The sequence below is a fragment of the Schistocerca cancellata genome, chromosome 5 (assembly GCF_023864275.1).
Source record: "Schistocerca cancellata isolate TAMUIC-IGC-003103 chromosome 5, iqSchCanc2.1, whole genome shotgun sequence".
In the NCBI taxonomy this organism is placed as follows: domain Eukaryota; kingdom Metazoa; phylum Arthropoda; class Insecta; order Orthoptera; family Acrididae; genus Schistocerca; species Schistocerca cancellata.
This window is the reverse complement of record NC_064630.1, coordinates 307,346,694-307,362,143: the sequence shown is the minus strand read 5'-3', so window position 1 is coordinate 307,362,143 and position 15,450 is coordinate 307,346,694. Positions and strand designations below refer to the sequence as shown.

The 15,450-nt window shown below is 43.7% G+C and overlaps 1 protein-coding gene across 1 annotated transcript in view; it reads left to right on the top strand.

Moving 5' to 3' along the window:
• The first annotated feature begins 8,278 nt into the window (after positions 1 to 8,278).
• LOC126188506 (atrial natriuretic peptide receptor 1-like) overlaps positions 8,279 to 15,450 on the top strand; it is an 832,550-nt gene continuing 825,378 nt past the window's right edge. The window contains exons 1-2 of the mRNA XM_049930109.1: positions 8,279 to 8,325; positions 8,423 to 8,668. Of these exons, the coding sequence (XP_049786066.1) occupies positions 8,279 to 8,325; positions 8,423 to 8,668 (293 nt within the window). The remainder of the gene's footprint in view (positions 8,326 to 8,422; positions 8,669 to 15,450) is intronic.

Sequence of the window (15,450 nt, the reverse complement as noted above, 5' to 3'; positions counted from 1 at the left end):
GGTGACGCCGAACGGGAAATTCCTATCAGTCAGTCGTTTTAATGTGTTCTCAATATTCGCTGCGCTCCGCATCATTTGTAGCTGTTCATTCCCAGAGAGTAGATTCGCTGAAACGATGCACATATGAGTAAATAGAGTCTGTAAATTTCACGTAAAATTTTCTATCACTCTCACAATAAATTATCTGCTCTTCCGGTGTTGGCAAGTTTCATTAATAAAGAAAATGCTTTTCTGTCATATTTTCATTGACTGCATGAAAGGGAAGCAGTGTTTGTAGTCTATCCCCGATATTATTCTATCTGTATAGAGCAATCAGAAAAGGAAACGAAAGAAAAACTTGAAGTAGGAGTTAAAATGGAAGGAGAAAAAAATAAAGACTTTGAGGTTTGCCGACGACATTGTAAGTCTGGTAGAGACGACAAAGGACCTGGAAGAGCAATTGAACGGAATGGACAGAGTCTTGAATGGACAATATAAGATGACGGCAAAACGAGGATAATGGAATACAGTCGAATTACGTCAGGTGATGCTGAGGGAATGAGACACTTAAAGAAGTAGATGAGTTTTGCTTTTGGGGAGAAAATAACTGATGATGGTTGAAGTAGAGAGGATATAAAATGTAGACTGGCTACGGCAAGGAAAGCGTTTCTAAAAGGAGAAAAATATGTTAACATCGAGCATAGATTTAAATGTCAGGAAGTCGTTTCTGAGAGTATTTGTATGGAGTGTAGCCATGTACGGAAGTGAAACATGGACGATAAACAGTTCGGACAAGAAGAGAATAGAAGCTTTCGAAATGTGGTGCTACGGAAGAATGCTGAAGATTAGATGGATAGATCACCTAACTGATGAGGAGGTACTGAACAAGATTGGGGAGAACAGGAATTTGTGGCACAACTTGACTAGAGCAACAGTTCTGTTGGTAGGAGACTTTCTGAGGCCTCAAGGGATCACCAGTTTAGTATTGGAGGGCAGCGAGGACGGTAAAAATCGTAGAGGGAGACCAAGAGATGAATACACTAAGCAGATTCAGAAGGATGTAGGTTGCAGTAGTTACTCAGAGACGAAGAGGTTTGCTCAGGAAAGAGTAGCATGAAGAGCTGCATCAAATCATTCCCTCGACTGAAGACCACAACAACAACAATGTGTGACAGCTGTCTTTAAATGGGGATAAATGTAAGATAATACTAAGAAGCGATACACACACACACATCGTAGAGGGATACCGTGAGATGAATAGATTAAGCAGATTCAGAATATACATAAGAAAAATAAGTCCAATAAACATGGGTATGGAAATGCATACTTGCTGCCATAAACATGTGTTTGACGAGGTGTTCAACGTGGCGTCCGTTCATGACTATGCACCTCTCTGACCTCCGACGTAAGGAATGAAGCACTCTTTGAAGTACACCCGGTTGTTGTTGTATCTACTGACACGCATTGAAGACGTGTCCTGTAGTATCTATTCATCGTTAATTGGCCTGGCGTAGATCAATTATTTCAAGTTATTTCAAGTGTCCCCATAACTAAAAGTCTAGGGTATTGAGGACTGGGGAACGAGGATGACAAGATGTGCCTCCCCCCCCCCCTGCCACCCCGCCAAATCTAGCGGTCCTGAAATATCTGCGTCAGATGGTCGTGTACATTGTGACGAAAGCGTGCTTGTGCACCATCATGCTTGAACCACATTTGTATTCGCTGCTGCAATGGCACAGCCTCCAGCAAGGTAGGTAATACATTAATGAGAAAGCCCAGATAATGTGCCCATTTAACCTTTGTCGTAGCACGTATGGCTCGATTAAAAGCCCAGATAATGTGCCCATTTAACCTTTGTCGTAGCACGTATGGCTCGAGTAATCTATCGCCAAATGCGTCTGCCCATAAGTTGACTGATAATCGGTGTTGATGCCCTTTTTCCTGAATTTTCCTTTTTCCTGCCGATGCACACTGATTGTGAAAATTCCCAACACCATCTCTTGTGAACCCTGCCTCATCGGTAAGTACAACCTTGGATGTAGACAGTGTATCTGCGGCACACTTCTGCAACAACCATTGACGGAACCTCCGTCCGCCATGGTGATCCTGTGGCCTAAGGGTCTGAACGCGCAGTAGATGATATGGGTACAGCAATTGTTCATTAAGTATCCGCCACTCCATATACGAGAGTGAGACACGCCTTCTGCTGCTGCTAATCGTTGCACACTAGTTCCAGGCGTTTCTTCCACCAAACGTAGCACACGCTCCTCCACGTCACGCGTGCGGACTGCTTGGGGCCTTCCTTCCTCAGTCTTCCGAGGTAAAAGGGTACCTGTGGGCCTCAGCCGTTGGAAAAGTCTTCCGAACAGCTTATTACAGGGTACTCTACGCTGTGGATATTCTTTAGTGTAGAGATCACGGGCTCTTAGGGTACGTCCATTTGCTAAGCCATAGAAGAATATCATATCCGCCATTTCACTTGTTGAATAGTTGGCTTCCATTGCTAACAACTGGCCGAATAGAGAAAATGTAAATCTAATACACCATTTGTATGTACAAACAGTGCAATAACAGTAAACACGTAAGTGAATCCGCATTTGAAAGAAGGTAAAACATCATCATACGTACCCAGGGTTGACAGAACTGTGCTATAAGGCACACAAACACGACGAAAACTAACGTGGCCCACAAGACGTGTCGAACCACACAACTGACTGCAAACCACGTAAGTGTAGGTAGAGTACTCTGAGTAAGACATAATTGTTTGCCGACGCATTTGACGGAGCACCAATGCAGCGACTATGCTAATACCAGCAACGAAGCGGCACGCATCCCTCCCTATAAACACGTGTTCATACGTTTCCGGACCCGTGTTTATTGGACTTATTTTTCCTGTTTTTGATGAGTAAGACCACCACTCAAGGAATTCTACACTTTTTTGAGCAACCTACATGAAACTAATTGAGAGACTCACTGCTACGATTCTGACAATTCGGTACAGCCCATGCGAAAGTAACAACCAGTAGAGAACTTAAATGGGATTCCTTGGAAGAAGGACGACACAGCTATCGCGTCATCCTAATGGATAAATTTAGTAAACGTGTATTCGAAGTATGTGCAGCCATTATACTGCCATCATCATATAGCCCGTATACGGATTAGAAGAGAATCGAAGCATGTGAGATGTTGTGCTACAGAAGCATGTTGAAAATTAGGTGGACTGATAAAGTAACGAATCATAGGTTCTCTTCAGAATCGGCAAAGAAAGGATCGTAGGGAAAACAGTGACAAGAGAAAGAGGCAGACTGCTAGCACATGTGTTACGACATCAGAGAATAACTTCCATGGTGTCAGAGGATGCTGTAGAGGGTACATATTGCAAGGGAAGGCAGACTGGAATAAATACAACAAATAATTGATGTTGTACGTCGCAAGTGCTGTTCTGAAATGAAGAGGACGGCACAGGAGAGTAACTCGTGGCGGGCCGCATCAAACCAGTCATAAGACTGCCGACAAGTGGATCATTGAAAGCGATTAGGGCACGAACATTGGTGAATATGGAGTCATATTTTCCTTGTCCTATACGTGTTCGGAATAGGAAAGACAATCGATACTATATATACGAGGGCAGTTCAATAAGTAATGCAACACATTTTTTTTCTCAAACAGGGGTTGTTTTATTCAGCATTGAAATACACCAGGTTATTCCCCAATCTTTTAGCTACACAACACTATTTTTCAACGTAATCTCCATTCAATGCTACGGCCTTACGCCACCTTGAAATGAGGGCCTGTATGCCTGCACGGTACCATTCCACTGGTCGATGTCGGAGCCAACGTCGTACTGCATCAACATCCGAGTAGTGCCTCCCACGGATTGCGTCCTTCATTGGGCCAAACATATGGAAATCCGACGGTGCGAGATCGGGGCTGTAGGGTGCATGAGGAAGAACAGTCCACTGAAGTTTTGTGAGCTCCTCTCGGGTGCGAAGACTTGTGTGAGGTCTTGCGTTGTCATGAAGAAGGAGAAGTTCGTTCAGATTTTTGTGCCTACGAACACGCTGAAGTCAGTTTCTTCAATTTCTGAACAGTAGCACAATACACTTCAGAGTTGATCGTTTGACCATGGGGAAGGACATCGAACAGAATAACCCCTTCAGCGTCCCAGAAGACTGTAACCATGACTTTACCAGCTGAGGGTATGGCTTTAAACTTTTTCTTGGTAGGGGAGTGGGTGTGGCGCCACTCCATTGATTGCCGTTTTGTTTCAGGTTCGAAGTGATGAACCCATGTTTCATCGCCTGTAACAATCTTTGACAAGAAATTGTCACCCTCAGCCACATGACGAGCAAGCAATTCCGCACAGATGGTTCTCCTTTGCTCTTTATGGTGTTCGGTTAGACAACGAGGGACCCAGCGGGAACAAACCTTTGAATATCCCAACTGGTGAACAATTGTGACAATACTACCAACAGAGATGTCAAGTTGAGCACTGAGTTGTTTGATGGTGATCCGTAGATCATCTCGAACGAGTGTGTTCGCACGCTCCGCCATTGCAGGAGTCACAGCTGTGTACGGCCGGCCCGCACGCGGGAGATCAGACAGTCTTGCTTGACCTTGCGGCGATGATGACACACGCTTTGCCCAACGACTCACCGTGCTTTTGTCCACTGCCAGATCACCGTAGACATTCTGCAAGCGCCTATGAATATCTGAGATGCCCTGGTTTTCCGCCAAAAGAAACTCGATCACTGCCCGTTGTTTGCAACGCACATCCGTTACAGACGCCATTTTAACAGCTCCGTACAGCGCTGCCACCTGTCGGAAGTCAATGAAACTATACGAGTCGAAGCGGGAATGTTTGAAAATATTCCACAAGAAATTTCCGGTTTTTTCAACCAAAATTGGCCGAGAAAAAAAATGTGTTGCATTACTTATTGAACTGCCCTCGTATATATATATGTATATATATATATTCTATACAGTGGCTTGCGGAGTACATTCCAGGGTAGTTCGAGAAATTCTTAGTTTGGTAACTCGAAATGGATTAGGGACAAACGAATTACCTGAGTGAATCTTTATTTTTCATCACATTCCTCACCAAGGCCATATCGCAGCATTTCAGCCGATGACGAAAGTAAATGCATACCAAAACCTTATAAAAATGAAAACAAAGGTTTTATCCTTCACGCTATAGAGATCTATGTGATGTTAAGACCTGTGAGGATAATGGTGCTGCAGACTCTTCAACAATTTGTGGTTGAGAGATGCGGTATGAGTACTGCGTCAGGTGAATAGATGGGATATTGTTGGGGATATTGGTGGCAGTAGTTGAGTAGTAGTGCAGTTATGGAGGGTAAGGGTTGATTGGAATGCCCATTTGCAAAAGGAAAAGGTAGGGGGAGGGGGGGTTGCAGTTTTTAGGATAATTAGATTTCAGGAATTGTTTCGTTGTCTTGAAGACGGTTGAATACATAATTGGAAAGGACATGAAGGATGATAAATACGGTGGGATCTTGAGATTCGATTTTGCGACAGATGTAGGACTAACTAACTGAACGTGCCCTAAAACTGCCTCAGGCCGCTAAATAACAAGAATCAACTTACTGACCCGTTGCCAGCACGGACCATCATCAGAATATTAGAAACAAACTTGATACAATACTTTGTATAATAGTAGCAGACATCGTGCGGGATCCTGTGTCGCATGTTTGACGTAACTGTCAAGTTATGCGACATGTTAGAAAAGTGGAGGCTTTGTATGCCGGTAGGGGTCTTAAGGAATGTTGAAAGCTAACCGTTGTCTTGTGACTCTACATATATATTCCATAGAAATACTGACACAGTTTTTAAACTAATTCATATCCGTCATACTTCTGTGATAACGATATCTGATTCGAAATACAGTATTTAGCGACAAACGGTTAAACTTTCTCAAGCACAACGTTCATTACACGGAAGTGTTTGCGAGGGATTGATTATGTAACATTAGCCGATCACTGTGGCCGAGTGGTTGTAGACGCTTCAGTCCGGAACCGCGCTGCTGCTTCGGTCGCAAGTTCGAATCCTACCTCGGGCATGGATGTGTGTGATGTCCTTAGCTTAGTTAGGTTTAAGTAGTTCTAAGATTAGGGGACTGATGACCCCAGATGTTACGTCCCATAGTACATAGAGCAATCTGAACCAAGTAACATTAACATTGCTTTCCGCAAAGCTAATGAGAGCTTCGTGTTATAGATGAAGAGTCGTACAGTGCAAATGCATTTGCTATTTGAACGATCTTAATCTAATTATGCCCGAAAATTAATTCCTATACCCTGGCAATTATTGACTAAATTACGTAAACGATTGACCCGAATTGTGGATGTCGGTGGAACTGCATTCAACGACAAACTCCAACAGCAGCGCTAACGGTGGGGTTATAAATGTTACGTAAGATACAGCGCCTGGCAGTACAGCATGCGTAAGTTGTTCCAAAAGAGTCGTTAATTGATCACATAAAGGAAAACCCTTTAATATAGCCGAGGGTGATCTAATACTGAAGTAATTCGGTTACATGATAGGCAGCGCTAAATGAAGGTGTACAAACCGTTTCAAATGTTACGTAAAGGTTATGCAAACTCCTGCAAATTTACTGCACAACCAAAGAAATTACATGATAGTCATAACCTGCTCACTGATAGTTCCCATGAGGTCTCAAGGATGTGTGTGCTGCACACCTGGATACCTTTATCCAAGCGGACCAACTTTTATGAACCTAACACAAAGGCATACCGTGTTCCATTGCAATTTAAATGAACACATTACGTGAGAAATTTCTCTACGAGCTAAAAAGAAAAAAGTCATGCAAGAAACGTAAACGAATCGCTTGTGGAAAATGTGGTTTAAACGAGGTGAATCTAGTGACCTCACCCAAGTAAATGGAGCATCATGACAGAATACCAGACCAACGTCTGTAAGATACCAAACCTTAGTCATGAATGGTGTCCCTTCTGTTTTCGCTCTCTCCCTAACTGAAACTGGCACTAACTCTGTGATTCACTCTCGCAAGGCCAAGTCCTTGACCTCCGTGGGACACACCACATGCCACCACACAGAGTTACCGCGTTGCGATCTTCACCTCTGAGTTGTCAAATATTCTTCTAATGTGTAGAATAACTTAATTTTTACTAAAAACCATAAAAACCAGAACGTGTCAACTTGGATCTCTTAAGACTTCTATTGCACCTTTAAACACATCACATAGTAGACGATAAGTATGTTGTTACAGGAGACTTTCTGGGTAACGAACTTCTGGTCATTGGGTGTAACTCAAACGCGTGGCTGGCACAGAGGGCTCTTTGCCACGTTTGAATACTTTTCCCAATACAAGTATGTCTTCAACTCTCTTGGAACGGCATAGAGACAAGGCTGAATACATCATGCTGATAATAAAATACGCAAAACAGGACTTCTATCTACATCTACATGGATACTCTGCAAATCACAGAGGGTTCATCGAACCACCTTCACAATTCTCTATTATTCCAATCTCGTATAGCGCGCGGAAAGAATGAACACCTATATCTTTCCGTACGAGCTCTGATTTCCCTTATTTTATCGTGGTGATCATTCCGCCCTATATAGGTCGATGTCAACAAAATATTTTCGCATTCGGAGGAGAACGTTGGTGATTGGAATTTCGTGAGAAGATTCCGTCGCAACGAAAAACGCCTTTCTTTTAATGATTTCCAGCCCAAATCCTGTATCATTTCTGTGACACTCTCTCCCATATTTCAAGATAATACAAAACGTGCTGCCCTTATTTGAACTTTTTCGTTGTATTCCGTCAGTCCTACTTCGTAAGGATCCCACACCGCTCAGCAGTATTCTAAAAGAGGACGGACAAGCGTATTGTAGGCAGTCTCCTTAGTAGGTCTGTTACATTTTCTAAGTGTCCTGCCAATAAAACGCAGCCTTTGGTTAGCCTTCCCCACAACATTTTCTGTGTGTTCTTTCCAATTTAACTCGTTCGTAATTGTAATACCTAGGTATTTAGTTGAATTTACGGCTTTTATATTAGACTGATTTATCGTGTGACCGAAGTTTAACGAGTTCCTTTTAGCACTCATGTGGATGACCACACACTTGTCCCATAATAAATCATCTTACATAAGAATTAAAATTTTATGTTCTGAACTGTTATCCAGAATAAAAACATTCATATAATTCCACTGATAAAGCTTGCTCATTTATATTAAAAATTAGTTCGAGATTTCGCTTCCACTCAACGAAACTATTTCCAATTTTTGGCTACAAAATGTGTGGAAAATCTCGTTGCCTCACACCAGCTAGGCAGCGAAGCCTGTCAGAGCTACGATATTCTGGAAGAAAATAGGAGACTGTTGAGTGGACCTCTTCACTCTTGCGAAACAAGTCGACGCAGAGAAACGGTGTGTTCCAGTGTCAAGGAACGTAGTGCTGCTTTAGTCAGACCCTGTACAACTTACCAGACAGCGACAGCCGTGCATGTGACTTCACCTGTTGCAGGGACTGCGGAGGCGTCCAAGAGCCCCGCGCCGCAGCAGTCGCGGGCGCCCCCTGACGAGGACGAAGCTGTGCTGCAGCTGCTGCGGCGTTGCTGGGCCGACGAGCCGGCTGACCGGCCGGACTTCCACGCGCTCAAGGCCGCCATCCGCAGCCTCAACAGGTAAGCCTCGTCTCTCTGCTAACACGGGCTGTCGACCCTCGCTTTAAACTCGCCAGCGAAACCTATAATTTGATCCCGCGGTCTCCATACACTCGGACACTCGACTAGCAAGTCTCCGCCACTGTCCATTTAACTGTAAAGTCGTTCGCTTGAGTCTACGACTGGAATACAGCGCAGAAAGGAAAGCGAAACTACACTACTGGCCACTAAAATTGCTACACCAAGAAGAAATGCAGATGATAAACGGATATTCATTGGACAAATGTATTATATATGATTACAATTTCACGCAACTTGGGTGCATAAATCCTGAGAAATCAGTACTCAGAACAACCACTTCTGGTCGTAATAACGGCCTTGATACGCCTGGGTATTGAGTCGAACAGAGCTTGTATGGCGTGTACAGGTAGAGCTGCCCATGCAGCTTCAACACGACACCACAGTTCATCAAGAGTAATGACTGGCGTATTGTGACGAGCCAGTTGCTCGGCCACCATTGACCAGACGTTTTCACTTGGTGAGAGATCTGGAGAAAGTGCTGGCCAGGGCAGCAATCGAACATTTTCTGCATCCAGAAAGGCCTGTACAGGACCTACAACATGCGGTCGTGCATTATCCTGCTGAAATGTAGGGTTTCGCAGGGATCGAATGAAGGGTAGAGCCACGGGTCGTAACACATCTGAAATGTAACGTCCACTGTTCAAAGTGCCGTCAGTGTGAACAAGAGGTGGCCGAGACGTGTAACCAATGGCACCCAATACCATCACGCCGTGTGATACGCCAGTATGATGATGACGAATACACGCTTCCAATGTGCGTTCACCGCGATGACACCAAACACGGATGCGACCATCATGATGCTGTAAACAGAACCTGCATTCATCTGAAAAAATGTTTTGCCATTCGTGCACCCAGGTTCGTCGTTGAGTACACCATCGCAGGTGGTCCTGTCTGTGATGCAACGTCAAGGGTAACCGTAGCCATGGTCTCCGAGCTGCCATGCTGCTGCAAACGTCGTCGAACTGTTCGTGCAGATGGTTGTTGTCTTGAAAAAGTCCCCATCTGTTGACTCAGGGATGAAGACGTGGCTGCACGATCCGTTAGAGCCATGTGGATAAGATGCCTGTCATCTCGACTGCTAGTGATACGAGGCCGTTGGGATCCAGCACGGCGTTCCGTATTACCCTCCTGAACACACCGATTCCATATTCTACTAGCAGTCATTGGATCTCGACCAACTGGAGTAGCAATGTTGCGATACGATAAACCGTAATAGCGATTGGCTACAATCCGACCTTTACCAAGGTTGGAAACGTGATGGTACGCATTTCTTCTCCTTGCACGAAGCATCAAAACAACGTTTCACCAGGCAACGCCGATCAACTGCTGTTTGTGTATACCTAATCGGTTGGAAAGTTTCCTCATGTCAGCACGTTGTAGGTGTCGCCACCAGAGCCAACCTTGTGTGAAAGCTCTGAAAAGCTAATCATTTGCATATCACAGCATCTTCTTCCTGTCCGTTAAGTTTCACGTCTGTACCACGTTATCTTCGTGGTGTAGCAATTTTCATGGCCAGTAGTGTATTACGGGAGACTCACGACATTGCCGCTACCAGCAGCAACCGGTGAGCGTGACGTGAATGAGATTAAAACTTGTAAGGGTGTTGCAGAGCAGTTTGTGCTGAGAAAAAAAATCGCTTCGTTTTACCATTTCCGAGTTATTTAGCACTGAAGTTAGTCCATCAAGACGTCATACGCACAAATTCTAGCAGTCTTTCAAATATAGTGTCGCCAAACTTGCTCTTCGTTCGGTTTCCTTAAACCGAACAAACGTACCTTTTTCTCGCCTAGCTTAAATTTATCTCTTCCAAAAAAAAGGTACATTTTATCTGCTAATGAGGATTCGAACAACCGGTAACTTGCGGACTCACAGGTTGCTGTGCATTACATTTTTTTAACGAGTACAAGCACTTGAATTTGCATGTGCAACGACTTGATTGCCTAACTTCAATCTTCGGAAACAGCGCAACGTATACAATTTTTTTCTAAATGCTTATTAATCAGCACAACCTCCCCTACAAGCTTTTCAGAATGTTTCTGACCGTTCTATACAGGGTGTCCCAGCTATCTTGTCCACCCAAAATATCTCTGGAACAATAACAGCTATTGGAAAACGACTTTCACCGGTATCAATGTAGGGCTGGGCCCATGAATGTACATATTTGGAAACATTCTCAAACGAAAGCATATGTGTTTTTTAACACAAACTTACGTTTTTTTTAAAATGGACCTCCTATATTTTTTCTTCAGAAAGCCATAGCATGACAAAGCACATACACAATGGCGTTGATTGCATCGCAATATTCCCATTACATCCCGAGGTATTAAGACGCGAAGTTGACGCTTGAAACACCCGACATGCGCTGCTGGCGCACGTCCTGAGGCTCAGGCGTGAACCCCATGCTGCCCGTAATCGCGATGTGATTGACATGCGTAATCACACTTCCATACTTATCAAGAGGTCCGAAACAAATAATACGGTCTGCTGCCATCCAGCTGCATGGGGTTCACGCCTGAGCCTCAGGACGTGCGCTAGCACGGTGCGGGTGTTTCAAGCGTCAACTTCGCGTCTCAATATCTCGGGATGTAATGGGAATATTGCAATACAATCAACGCCATTGTGTATGTGCTTTGTCATGCTATGGATTGCTGAAGAAAAAATATAGGAGGTCCATTTAAAAAAACTTAAGTTTGTGTTAAAAAACACATATGCTTTCGTTTTAGAATGTTTCCAAATTCATGGGCCCCAGCCCTACATTGATACCGGTGAAAGTCGTTTTCCAATAGCTGTTATTGTTCCAGAGATATTTAGGGTGGACAAGATAACTGGGACACCCTGTATAGGAGGATGTACTGGGCGCCCCACATAACTCCGCCACCTGACATATTTCTGAAATGAAACAAAATGTGAAAAACACAATTGGCCAGTGATGTGCCTGTTTCAAGGGCTCACACAATGAGTAGAAATGCACAGTCCCTACAAGTAAGCCGGTTGCTGTGGCCGAGAGGTTCTAGGCGCTTCAGTACGGAACTGCGCGACTGATACGGTCGCGGGTTCAAATCCTGCCTCGGGTATGGATGTGTGTGATGTCCTTAGGTTAGTTAGGTTTAAGTATTTCTACGTTCTAGGCGACTGATGACCTCAGATGTTAAGTCCTATAGTACTCAGAACCATTTGAACCTACAAGTAAACAAACACCACTTTTAACACGAAGTTAAGTTTTTTAAGATGGCACGTGAATGTTTTGGTACAGAAATGAAAACTATATACACAGTTACTGATGGCAGACTTGGTTTCATTGCCCTTAACCTTATATTTTCGGAAAAAAATTGACTTAAAAAAATGACAACGGTGCTGTAATGCCGTAAGGCGGGTTGCCTGCACTGTTATGAAGCCTGCTACAGGCAACCTTTCTCCGCGCATTACAGCAGAAACTATGGCGTCGTCGCCAACCTTTAAAGTCTACGTACTTCAGAGATTATAAGGTTTAGAACACTGAAAAGAGGGTCACCGTCGCTAATTATATTTAAGTTTTCATTTCCGTAGAAAAAAACATACACGTGCTGTTTGAAAAACGTAAATTTGTATTGTCTGGTGAGCGAGCAAGTCTAGGCGATATGTCGACACTGTAGAGCATGCTGGGTTACAACAGTGATTTGGGGACGAGCGGTATCCTGTTGGAAAACAGTCTGAGGAATGCTCTTCTTTGTTTACGTTTGTGGATTGTGCAGTCCTACTCATTGTGTGAGCCATTGACATAGGTACGTCCCAGGTCAATTGAATTTTTCATATTTTGTTCCTTTTCGAAAATATATAAGGAGGCAGTCAGCTGGGACATCCCGAAAAAATCGTAACACACAAAAATAATTAACGAGAAATAAAATTTGTGGAATACGTTTGCCTAGGTGGCAAATTTAAGTGATTAACATTGCTATATCACAGAATAACGTAAGCACGAGATAAACTGTTGCAAATGTCAAATGATGGTACATTAATAACCGGCATAACCGCCAGAATGTTGATGCCGGATTTCTTTTTGTGGGATGGAGTTCCATACCTGTTGCGCTTGATCGGTAAATAGGGGGGCTCTTAATGCTGATTTTGGATGAAATTGTGTTGCCGTCTGATGATGTTCCATATGTGCTCGATTGAAGACTTGTCTGGTGAGCGAGCAAGTCTAGGCAACATGTCGACACTGTAGAGCATGCTGGGTTACAACAGTGATTTGTGGACGAGCGGTATCCTGTTGGAAAACAGCCTGTGGAATGCTCTTCATGAATGGCAGAGCAACAGTCGAATCACCAGGCTGAGTACAGATTTGCAGTAAGGGTGAGTGAGATAATCACAAGAATGCTGCCAACTGCCGCCCACATCGCTGCTGCAGATGTAATATGACGCGCCAGAATCATACTCCGAACGCTTTGTTCTTCCCTCTCGGTAGTGCCAGGTGGCCGTCCTGAGCCCAGTCTCCTTGCGATCGTACATTCTCATGACCACCGCTGCTAGCAATCATGCACAGTACCTACATGCCTACCAAGCCTTTCTGTAATATTGCACAAGGATCCAGCTTCTCATATCCCTTTTACACGATCTCGTTGAAGCTCAGTGAGGTACTGATAATGGCTTTATCGATTTAAAGCCAGTCTCATCTAACGTCAACTCATCACGTCCAGTCTCCAAGGTAACTAACGCTCATGACCGTTACGGCGTGTATTTAAAGCAAACTTTATTTGCATCCTAGTAGCGCCACTCCTATGCGACGGACACGAAATTTGAAAATAGAGAATCCTTCAGGTGCAGAAACACCCCACCAACTTTCGTTTATGTCGCACAGCTCCTTCTTGGAGATAAAAAATTGGTATCATGTGCGATTGGTCCTCGTATTCAATCTTTAGCGTCTCCAAGGAGCTCTCATTTTGTTCCCACATATTTTTTAAGCCCAATTTGTCCCTCTTCTGGTGGGGACTACAGTCTCTGACCATTACTTCCCAGTGTCTGGTAGGAAATACTTATATGTATTTATATACGTATAAAAATTTCGCCGGCCGAAGTGGCCGTGCGGTTATAGGCGCTGCAGTCTGAAACCGCGAGACCGCTACGGTCGCAGGTTCGAATCCTGCCTCGGGCATAGATGTGTGTCATCCTTAGGTTAGTTAGGTTTAACTGGTTCTAAGTTCTAGGGGACTAATGACCTCAGAAGTTGAGTCCCATAGTGCTCAGAGCCATTTGAGCCATTTTGAACCATAAAAATTTCTGAAGACTGCTGTAAATTTATTTAATATTTAATTTCTGTTCAGAGAAGTGTAACAATTACACTACACTCTTTCCGATACATCAGTGAGTCTGTGATGACAGCACAAGAAAACATATAAAAACGAAGTGTATCGTCTAATTTGTGATTAATTACTGAAATAAATTGAAACAGTCTTCCGAAAAGTTAAAAAAAATGAATGATAGGATACATAAGACGCTATTAGCCATAAACGGAATTTGACATGACCAATAGAATACGCAAATAGAGCACATTTGACTGCACGGACGAAAAAGTGACATTGCTCTGTACCCTGTTTCCGTTTGATGGAGCACATGGCTGAGGTGAAATGAGGAAGAATATAATCACTTTGTTTAGATTGGAAAACTTTGTTTTTAGTTTGAAAGGTTGGCTGCAGCATCGAACTTTTTCCATATATCAACCTTTCTGTAATGGACCACATTTGTTGTCTCATATCCTGTATCCCCATGAACCATGGACCTTGCCGTTGATGGGGAGGCTTGCATGCCTCAGCGATACAGATAGCCGTACCGTAGGTGCAACCACAACGGAGGGGTATCTGTTGAGAGGCAAGACAAACGTGTGGTTCCTGAAGAGGGGCAGCAGCCTTTACAGTAGTTGCAGGGGAAAAATTCTGGATGTTTGCTGATCTGGAATTGTAACAGTAACCAAAACGGCCATGCTGTGCTGGTACTGCGAGCAGCTGAAAGCAAAGGGAGACTATGGCCGTAATTTTTCCCGAGGGCATGCAGCTTTACTGTATGGATAAATGATGATGGCGTCCTCTTGGGTAAAATATTCTGGAGGTAAAATAGTTCCCCATTCGGGTCTCCGGCCGGGGACTACTCAAGAGCACGTTGTTATCAGGAGAAAGAAAACTGGCGTTCTACGGATCGGAGCGTGGAATGTCAGATCCCTTAATCGGGCAGGTAGGTTAGGAAATTTAAAAAGGGAAATGGATAAGTTAAAATTAGATATATTGGGAATTAGTGAAGTTCGGTGGCAGGAGGAACAAGACTTCTGGTCAGGTGAATACAGGGTGATAAACACAAAATCAAATAGGCGTAACGGAGTAGTAGGTTTAATACTGAGTAGGAAAATAAGAATACGGGTAAGCTACTACAAACACCATAGTGAACGCATTATTGTGGCCAGGTAGGTACGAAGCCCACACCTACCACAGCTGTACAAGTTTATATGCCAACTAGCTCCGGAGATGTCGAAGAGATTGATGAAATGTATGATGAGATAAAATAAATTATTCAGATAGTGAAGTGACACGAAAATTAAATAGTCATGGGTGGCTGGAAATCGACAGTAGGAGGAGGAAGAGAAGGAAACGTAGTAGGTGAATGTGGAATGGGAGTAAGGAATGAAAAAGGAAGCCGCCTGGTAGAATTTTGCACAGAGCATAAATTAATCATAGCTAACACTTGGTTCAAGAATCCTG